A 9,957-nucleotide genomic window follows, 5' to 3' on the forward strand; every position below is an offset into this window, starting at 1 on the left:
TCTGACACTGAAATTATATTTTCCTTTCTCTATTTTTTTTTTTACTTATATTTCCTGGCATTACAAACAACAGGCCCAATGGAAGCCTACATAGAGTTTGGTTTGTTAATCTCATGAACATGAAAAAAAAAAAACATACCAATACAAAAGCTCTTAGTGGTTTTATACCAACAGAAGCAGGCCCTAACATGTTGATGTTTTATGGAAAAGATCAATCAGATAGTGGCTACAGACCTTTAATCTGCATTAAAGGTAGCAGACACACCCTACATTCATCAGCGGAGACATCAGCTTCGTTTTCTTAACATTTACGTCTAATGACAGAAAGAATTTCACCCGATTCAAGATTCTTTTCAAGATGTCCACTCCGTGAATCCACCTCTCTGTCGGGCGGTGACATGTAGGCTACTTGATTTAAAACTACACCGCGCCTCACGTAGGCCTGTACGCCACCAAAGTGATACATGCGCCTTTGACCTACAAGAGGTATTTACATGAAATCATATGAACACAACGAGCCTATCATTTTAGCTTACAGGAACAGTGCATTGGCCTCAGACATGACGGTAAACGAAATGAATGCAGTCGAATCACTTGCAGGGCGTCCACACAGACTATCGCCGCTTGTGTGCTTGCGGACTAATAGGCTTTATAATAATAATGCCAGGCGAGTTTATTGCATTGGCTGACAGATGCATTGTGGTGTCGGCTTAACGAAAATAAGGGGTTGTCTCCGCTTCTCGCGCAGATGCATAAATCAGACGGCGAAGTTATTTCCTGGTTCCTCTATTCGTTTGGACGACAATGTCGCGTGCGTGTAAATTACACCACTTTTCACGCCACGTGCATTTTTTTTTACCACGTTTTTTTTTAATATCTCGCATAAATTGCGCGGAATGATTCATTCGAGGCGCGCGAGGAGAAAAAAAGCTGCCATTCCCCCCCCCCCCCCCCCGGAAGAATTCACACAGAGGCTCATGCTCCTCCCCTCACTTAGCAACCCGAGCACGTAGCAACGGCTGGTCCAATAGGCGTTCTTCTGGAGGTTCCACCGACTGCGGTTCCTTAGCAACGCGGTAAAAAAAACTGCGCTGACGTCCATTCTGTTCGGGAGTATTATGGTCTGTCGGGAATTCAGAGTGGCTGGGACTGGAGGAAAATATACGCCGTGCTAACGTTAGCGTCCGCCGAGCTAACGGTAGGTAGCACTGGGGTAAACATGGAGCTGTCCGCCGTCGGGGAGAGGGTGTTCGCCGCCGAGTCTATCATCAAACGGAGGATAAGGAAGGTAGGCGTGCGGCGTAACGTGCCCCTTTTTTCTCCCACGGCGTTGACTGCAACGCACCAACACCGTACTCTTAATACTGCCGCTGCCCTGCAAGCTAATGAAGTGATTTCTGTTTGTTTCTGATGGCACACAGGGTCGGATTGAATACCTTGTGAAATGGAAGGGCTGGTCTCCCAAGTAAGTGCTGCTACATCGTGTGTTTCTACCCGCTGTGGTGGTGCTGGTGGTGGTGCTGGTGGTGTCTGTGCCGTCGCGGCTGCGGCTGTCTTGTTAGCTCACCAAAGCTAGCGAGACAGCCGGATTAAAACTGAGGTGTAGCGTTTTTATAGCACGATGGAGATGGTAGCTTGCTAACGCTGTGTGGACATGCCCACAGTGTGTTCTGTGTGCCAGCGCTCGCTTCCTCTATTTTAATGTCCTGTTATTGTGTTCACAGATACAGCACTTGGGAGCCGGAGGAGAACATTCTGGACTCCCGCCTGTTTGTCGCGTTCGAGCAGAGGTAAAGTTCGGATGCGTGGCCGGCTGCTCGGTGGATATGAACGCGTCCAGTAAATATACGGTGTCGCCCCTCGGTGCACTTTGCTCCCCGTGACGCTCAAAAAAATGGGTGCCTGTCACTCTTGTGTTTCCACAGGGAGCGTGAACGAGAGCTGTACGGGCCCAAGAAGAGAGGACCGAAACCCAAGACGTTTCTGCTCAAGGTACATTTAGCAGCGTTGTTTTGGTTTTAAATCAATTGCATGCTCGCCCCCGGTAACACGACCTCACGTTATTTATGTTGTCATAGCGCAACGTCGTCTGCGTCACGTGTATTCTGGTTTCGTCACCGTTTACTTAAAGCACGGATTAATTCCGGCCTCAATGTGTTTCAGCTAAGGCGTTCATCTTTATGTGTAAAAAGCGTTTTTTTATTAGCTGCTATTATCCGTCGTTAAATTGGGATGCGTACATGTTTCTGTCGTGCCTGAATGAAATCGTTGCTAAAACTTTTCAGGATAACGATCCGTGAAAATTGCTTAACGACCGACAGTTTATCTCTGAACTAAATACCAGAATCAGGAATGTTGTTAAAAATAGGTTGGTGGCATGTCACTAATAATTACTGAGGCATGACAGCAACAGTCTGCTGGTGTAATCTGTAGTGCCTGAGCGCATTTCTCACCCTTTCTTTTAAATGTTAAGACACATTTAGTGCAATGTCTGTGCCCAATGATGCCATTAGCAGAAGACATTTTACATGTGACAGTCGGAAGCACACAGGCGTGAATAATACACTGAATAATGCTCATTTAGCTGCTCAGGTTTCAGCGTCCTGGCATGCTGTCATGGGCGTCCTCCTGTTACCAGGCCTGTTAAATTATAAGAAATAATAAAACTGGAATGTAATAGTCTTTTTTCCATTTTTAATTTTGAATAATAATTTCCCTCTCGTTTTAGGCCCAGGCTAAAGTCAAAGCAAAATCCTATGAGTTCAGGAGCGATGCAGTCCGAGGGATGCACATCACCTACCCGACCCCAGAGCCGGTAGTCACCCCCAGGGCCAGAGAGGGCCTGAGAGCAGTGGTACCCACCATCTTCCCACCCAGTACTGTCAACCGTGGAGAAAGCGTACGTGTCCGACCGCCGGAACTGAGCACCCGTGAGTACCAGCACCTTTCCCTTCAGCAAACCGGTCCAGACGGACTCGTCCGCGTACCCAAAAAGAGAGGCCCGAAGCCTAAGCCTCGCTTCACGGATAGCAGCCCTGCGGTCTTCGAACCCCACAAGAGGAGATCAGAGGAGCAGGTGAGCCACAGCCCTCATAAACTGGCTAAGCTCCAGGGGGGTGAAGAGATGAGGCTATTCAAAGTAGCCCATAGACATCCAGAGCTCCACGGTCACGGTCACAAACACCACCACCATCACCACCACCACTCGCACAACCGGGGAATCTCCGGTGGAAGCTCCTATAAGCAGCTGTACTCGGAGCGCAGCCTGCACGCACACAGAACAGACATGGTCACACACAGGACTAAGGACAGCTCCACCTACCCGGCGCCTGTACACTTCAAGCACCAGTCCAAAATGAGCCAGGGCCCGAGTCGTCCTGCTGAGCTTCCACCCATGGAAAAACCTTATTTTCTGGACAGGCCGTCCCCGACGAGGCTCGACGTCGACTTGGATGAGGTGACGTGGAGACCCTCTATCGGCAACGCAGAAAAGGTCTTGGTGACCGACGTGACCACCAACTTCCTGACCGTCACCATCAAGGAGAGCAGCACTTCTCAAGGTTTTTTCAAAGACAAGAGATGATCACTCAACTCATTTCTTTCCGTTTTCTGTAACTTGCATCAGAATCATTCTGAAGCTTATCGTGTGATTGTCAAACCAAGCCGTTTTTTTTTTGGTATGTAATATATAAAAGCAAATAACATAATGAGATATGTGAATATATTATAAAGTTGGACAAGATCTGTTGTATTGACTAAATCAAATGAAGTCCATGTCACATCTTGCATTGAAACATGAACATGTTTCTGTTTCAACAGCCGGCTACTTTCTGTACAGAGCTTGCAGATTTTACTATTTTGCAATTGTAACTAACTAGAATGTATTTTTTTCACTCTCATATCTTCCAACCTGGGCTCACGTGTGAGACTTGAGCTCAGATGAAAAAAAAATCTATCTGAGGATTGAATAGTTCTCTATAATTTGAAGCAGCTAGACTGAATAAACCCCTTTCAATTCAATTAGGGTTGATATTTAAAAATGTACTCAAGCACTTTGATTTCAAAAGTATTATGAAATAATCCCTTAGTGGTGTATTCGAAGACTGAGTGTGGGAGTTTGTATTGTCTGTAACATTTTTAATTGTAATATAAACTAATCGTGTCAATACTGAGTGTGTACAACTACGTTTCTTTCCATTAACATGGTATATTTTACATTTTCATAAAGCTTTAATGTAAGAAGATAATTACGTAGTTGGTATCCATTTGCTTTTTAGATGCTTTCCAATAAAGCCTTTGAATATTCTCATTTCGTTGTGATTCACTGACGGATGTTATGTCACTGCTGTCGGCCTCCACGTGTTTAAAAATCGACCCTGAAGGCAACGCCGAAACTCATCCATGAAATAATGGATTTGATCAAAGCCTGTTGCGCAACTAGGCCTCTAGGCCACCGTCTGTCTTTACGGTTACTATCTGATTCCATATAATATATGTATATATGCGTATTTATATATATATGAATACCTGAGCTACAGGTCATTAGGAAATCAAATAAAAAAAGCATGTTATTTTAAATTGCATATAACTAAAGGGTCGGTTGTGCAGCAGGTTGAGGCCTCAGGCTTGTAGTCCAATGACGCTGATGGAAGCGGGCCTACATTCATTTCTGATCAGTTGGTTCAAAATCGGATTCTTCCTTCTTTACTCAGCAGTCGGCATGTGGACTTGAAATGTATATTTAATATATAGCCTTCGGGTCGCGCATATCAATTCTACTTAGGCTTCTTTAAGTTAGTTTGAATAAATGACGATGACAGGACAAAGATGAAGCTATTATAAGCTTTTTTTTAAATTCCAATTTGTATTCATTTTCATTTCAGAATAAGCGGAAAATGCATTTGTTTCATGTTTATGTTTCATGTTTATATAAAGCACGAGCCGATGCCGCACAGCACAGCATTTAAAGGCTCCGCTAGTCTGCAAATGAGCTTTTAAAATATAGGCTACATTTATCAGAGTACTTTTAAATGCGCCGGTTTTTTCTAATTGGCTACAGGCCTATTTCTCCTGAGCGGGCAGCCTGATGGACCTACTTTTTTTTACTGCGCTACATCAGGTTACCTACGCGGGTCTAATGAGCTCCTCTACTAAATACATTTTAATACACAGGGCTCTGAACCCCGAACGAGCACCGCCTTTTTGTTTAGAAACGATACCAACGAAAGAAATGCTGATTACATAGGCTGCCTGATCCTGGTATCTTCAAAACGTCATACCGGACCAAAATAAAAATCGCTTAGCTGATTGCCACGAGGTTAACTAAACACACACATCAGCAGCCAGATTAGATTTGATGCAGTAAAATGTGTCAGTGAACGAAACCAGGAGCTGTAGAGGCCGCCAGGGAGAATAGATGCGCATATGTGCGATAGTAGCCTACTAATACTAATACTAGGTTACTAATTATAATAATAATAAACAATAATAACAACAACCACGGTGCAAGTGCGCGTGCATTTTGATTTATTTGTGATCGGAGGCCTATTCACTATCAATACATCAAACTCACAATTAAGAACATGCATGCAGAAACTAGCGGTAACAGGCAACTACACAATACAGTCAGATTATATGAGCATTTATATATCAGCAGTCTCCACGTGGTGCTATTTTAGGAGACAGAGAGAGCGCGATCTTCTTCTTTTTCACCGTTGCCAGGTCCGTCTCGTCCTTCGCTGTGGAGAGAAAGATGAGCAGTTCAAACGTGATAAACATGGTCTTCGAGTCGCGAATTCTATGATAAAACCTGTTTAAAACGGGGCTTCTCAACCTTATTTTAAAAAAACTTAACACGCCTGATTGTTTTGTTTTTTTAATCTCCCGAGGACCACCTTCACAAATAAATGAGAACATTTTATTATGTTTTAATGGAGGAAATTAAATCTGCTTAACCTCACCCATCTCTGCCTGTGCTTGTGAATCTAAATGGAATGTATTCAGGGTCATATTTACTCACCCCGAGTTAAGCAGTTTTCCTGGGTTTGTCTCCTACTTATCGGGCTAACGCTGGCACTGAAATTATGCTTCATTTGAATTTGTGTTTTTTATTTATGTGATTATTGAGTACATTCAGATGTAAAAAATGGATATCTTTGTAAATTGCCAAATACATAATATATGCTTTTAATGTTATCTAATCATTTGGCAGTAACTCCGCCGCCCACTAGATGGCACTGCCACCAGTGGTTGAGAGTAGCTGGTTTAAAGTATGACATGATTTCTTCTGTTACATGAGACTGTTTTACAGGTTTCTTGTGTGCCAACCAGTCGTGATAAAATCACAAACATTGAAGAAAAATAACCCACCAACAGCGAGAAATGACATAGAACATAGACAGACAACATAGAAATGAGTTATTCAGTGTGCAAAAGAGGGAAATGCTTTAAAGAGATGACTTTACTCTGGCCTTGAAGCAGGAATTGCTTGTTTTTCTTTTTAAATTAGTTCTGAATTGATAAGAAATCTGTCATTGCAAACGTTTGTAGTACATTTGTGGAAAAAGCGATAACGCCCTGCAGTGTGGGGGTCTTGCTGTCATTATGTGCACAGTGTGCTATCTGTGTACGGTGTATTTGGGCTCTGAAGTGAAAGTAAACACTTGTGGGGACCTCGGTCATCACCATCATCAGACGGGGTGTCCGTAGTTCCTGTCACAGCGAGGGTAGCAGTGGGGGTTCAGCCAGTTCTCCAGGTTGGTCTCCTGGGCCCTCTGATCCAGAACCTGCATGTGGAGCAGATGCTCCTGGTTGGAATAAGACAGATGAAACACATGAATCACCGTGGATCTGTTGTGCACGAATGAAACCGAATGTTTAAGGCGAGAAACGGGGCTTGTTTATTTAAATTCCCTGCCGTCATTCTGGCATTTCAACACAGCAGCACAATAAACAGCATGTGATAGTGCAGAGTGGACAGTGATGAATGGATGCATTTAAGCATGACGATGCACAAAAGCATGGAGAGAGACTATAGATCCACACTTCAGTTAGATTAGTCACACTTCAGTACAGTGACAAAGGCTGAAGGTAAATCTCTCTATTAGCTTATGGTATTGTTTGCAGATATATTAAGTTTTGGGGTGAAGATTATTCATAGTAAGTCAACAAGACTATTAAAAGATGGAGGCAACTTGAGTGGACAGATGACACCATTTAGTGTAAATTTACATCTAACTATGTAGAAAAGAATGAAATATGCTCATCTAAAACCCTCTTATTCCACAATCACTGTGGTAATAGATATGATAAATTATGTCATGTTTTATCTAACTTTTCTCCACAAACTCTCTCACTTGTTTGTATCCATTTATTTGTTTATTGATAATTTGGTTTTCTTTTTTTAAATTTACATTTTTAAATTTTGAAGTAAATAAAGTAAAAAAAAAAGTTAATGAATAATAAAATTAAGAAATTATATGCATTTAAAATATACTGCACTGTGTAAATATGTTTTGTCCAAACTATAAAATACTCACAATGTGTTAACACGTTATTTTACCCATTAAGCATTTATACACAAATAGTTAATAGCTATAATGCAGATCAAAACAGATGATTAATATATTATATGAAATGGTATCTGGGGTTTGGGATACAATTTAAAACCCATTGTTGACAAAAACATGAATGGACACTTTAAATGTACAGTTTATTAGAAAGTATTGTTCATATAGTGCTTATAATAAGAAGATTAAAACAATGTGTTAAAGCCTCAGGGGTGAATAATGAAGTGGATGTCCACCTTTGTGTCTGTGCCGTTTGCTCTGAGTGAACCTTACCCTCATTGGCTCGTCGGGGTGGCCGGCCTTCCTCGGCCTCTCCTGCCTCTTGCTGCGGAGCAGCTGCTTAGCGAAGCTCTCCTTGATGATAGGGTTGGCATCTGAGGGAGGGAGGGAGATAAGAGTTTGAATGCAGAGAGATACAAATGTTTACTCTCATGTCTCGTGATATACACATCCAATCTTTCTACTGGTGCTGGCAAAGAAAACAAGACTGCACATAAAGACAAAAGGGAATAAGAATTTTCTTCAAGTTTTCTACACTGAGTGTGTCAACAGTTTCCAAAGAGACTTGAGGACAATACGACTGGCTGCTCTGAGTTTAATCTCCGCCTGAGTTCTTGGGTTATTTTGTTGGCTCACCAGGAGGAAGTTCCTCTCACTGAAAGCTGTGTTCAGACCCATGAATATGCCTCTCACCACCAGCTATTGCTGGTGAGCTGTGGCTGACCTGATCTATTTAGCTAGTCCATGTGAGGCTGTTGATTCCCTGGTGCAAGCCCCAAGGGAGCTGCTGAAAACACACACACACACACACACACACACACACACACACACACACACACTCACACACACACACACACACACACACACACACACACACACACACACACACACACACACACACACACACAGTCTGCAGAGCGATGGCTCTCTGTGTAATGCAGGCCTGTATTGGGAGGCAGAGCGTTTCGTGGAAGGTAACAAAGTGCCCATTCATCCTCCTGGCTCCCCAGGGAGTCGGGTCCACGCAGCACGTGACCCCAGCAGGCAGCCCGACTGGATCGCTCTTCCTCTCCTGCCAGAGGGAGCTGCTGTGAATGAAGCCAGCTCTGTCAACAGAAGCCAGAGCTGCTGTTTCTGCTGCTGCTGCTGCTACCTGGGCCCTCACAGCAACGTGGCAAACACACACACACACACACACACACACACACACACACACACACACACACATTCTCCAGCTATCAGTATTTGGATTTCATTGTCCTGTGCTTGTACTTATATTTACATCCGTACCAGACAAATGTTTATGTCAATGATATCAGTTTGTTATCGTTGTTTTAGCTGTGTGACTATTTCTGTGTGCGTATATTGAGAGTGGCAAAAAGGCCGGAGTCAAATTCCTTATGTGTTGCACACTTACCTGGTCATTGAAGCTGATTCGGAGTCTGATCTCATTAGGAAAGATTTTTTGATTTCCAGAAACATTAGAAATTGTGCAGATTTGTGCAAATTTCTCTTTGTTTTCAAAACGATAAAGCATGCTTAAATGAAATCACTCGTTTACTGGAAATATTCAGCCTCTATAGGCGTGCATGACTATCCGAAAGGAGATCATTATTCTGTATTTACTTAACTGGCCTGAATCCACTGATTTATACTCACTGACAAATTCAGTCTTCAGGAGAAATGGCTATTCTTTTGAAACTCTCTTCAGATAAATTCTCGAGTGTCCTACCTGTGTAGACGGTCAGCAGAGCCAGACAGAGCAAAAACACCACCAGCGTCTTCATCTTGGGTACCTTTTTCCTGCCTGAGCCGTCTCTGCTCTGAGGTCCTGACCAGAGTCCAGAGGGGGTGAAGGGGAGGGAATTCTCCTCCTCACGTCCCCCGCAAACTGTGTACATACTGGCTCGTGTTACTGAGGAGATGCTTGAATTCAATCGACCAAATCAACGGTGATGCATTCACACACATGGAAATATAGTTCATAGCTCATCATATTAGCTCTAAAAAACAAAAAAAACAAAAAAAAAAACACCAACTGTGTGAGGTCTTTTGAGGTAAGTGGGAAGCTGTTCACCCGATGGCGATGCAAACACATACAGAAGGAGTCTGTTTTATCCATTTCCATAAGCAGTGAGCTCTTTGTGTATTTTATATGAAGTTTGGATGTATATGTGGGGGATTTGCACCACTTGAGGGTCCGACTACCATAAGTTGGGCACTTGCAGTGCAACAATATGGTTCTTTATCTTACATGCTGCTTGTTATGTCTCTTTTTTTGTACTGTTACCATGGGGACATTACCACACAGTTACCATACAAGTGGAAAAGTGAATATTTATCTAATCCATATATTCATTTAATTGTTACTGTGTATCACCCTACAATC

General features: G+C 42.9%; 2 protein-coding genes across 4 annotated transcripts in view; one reads left to right on the forward strand and one right to left on the reverse strand.

The window, feature by feature from the left end:
- Window positions 1-9,484, reverse strand: part of cUnh17orf67 (chromosome Un C17orf67 homolog) — a 335,966-nt gene extending 326,482 nt beyond the window's left edge. Inside the window, exons 1-4 of one of the 3 annotated variants that reach the window (XM_084006411.1) lie at window positions 9,301-9,484; window positions 7,842-7,942; window positions 6,685-6,806; window positions 5,510-5,738 (exon numbers count right to left, since the gene is read on the reverse strand). In XM_084006411.1, coding sequence (XP_083862537.1) covers window positions 6,690-6,806; window positions 7,842-7,942; window positions 9,301-9,469 — 387 coding nt within the window. In that variant the 5' untranslated portion in view covers window positions 9,470-9,484 and the 3' untranslated portion in view covers window positions 5,510-5,738; window positions 6,685-6,689. Of the gene's footprint in view, window positions 1-5,509; window positions 5,739-6,672; window positions 6,807-7,841; window positions 7,943-9,300 lie in introns of those variants that run through there. The other 2 variants (XM_084006412.1, XM_084006413.1) reach the window with 2 other exon arrangements.
- Window positions 1,151-4,306, forward strand: cbx8b (chromobox homolog 8b). The gene is made up of 5 exons (XM_084005439.1): window positions 1,151-1,288; window positions 1,422-1,465; window positions 1,725-1,790; window positions 1,926-1,992; window positions 2,729-4,306. Exons 1-5 carry the CDS (start codon window positions 1,220-1,222, stop codon window positions 3,581-3,583), a joined length of 1,101 nt encoding a protein of 366 aa, XP_083861565.1. The 5' UTR covers window positions 1,151-1,219; the 3' UTR covers window positions 3,584-4,306.
- Window positions 9,485-9,957: the final 473 nt, after the last annotated feature.

This window comes from Eutrigla gurnardus (genome assembly GCF_963514095.1).
Source record: "Eutrigla gurnardus genome assembly, chromosome: 3".
Classification (NCBI taxonomy): domain Eukaryota; kingdom Metazoa; phylum Chordata; class Actinopteri; order Perciformes; family Triglidae; genus Eutrigla; species Eutrigla gurnardus.

What these genes read in the sequence shown, in the direction of transcription:
- cbx8b (XM_084005439.1), top strand. Translation starts at nt 1,220, where the DNA reads ATGGAGCTGTCCGCCGTCGGGGAGAGGGTGTTCGCCGCCGAGTCTATC. An exon ending in TGGAAGGGCTGGTCTCCCAA is followed by an intron (nt 1,466 to 1,724) that starts GTAAGTGCTGCT and finishes TTGTGTTCACAG; the next exon opens with ATACAGCACTTGGGAGCCGG. An exon ending in TTTGTCGCGTTCGAGCAGAG is followed by an intron (nt 1,791 to 1,925) that starts GTAAAGTTCGGA and finishes GTGTTTCCACAG; the next exon opens with GGAGCGTGAACGAGAGCTGT.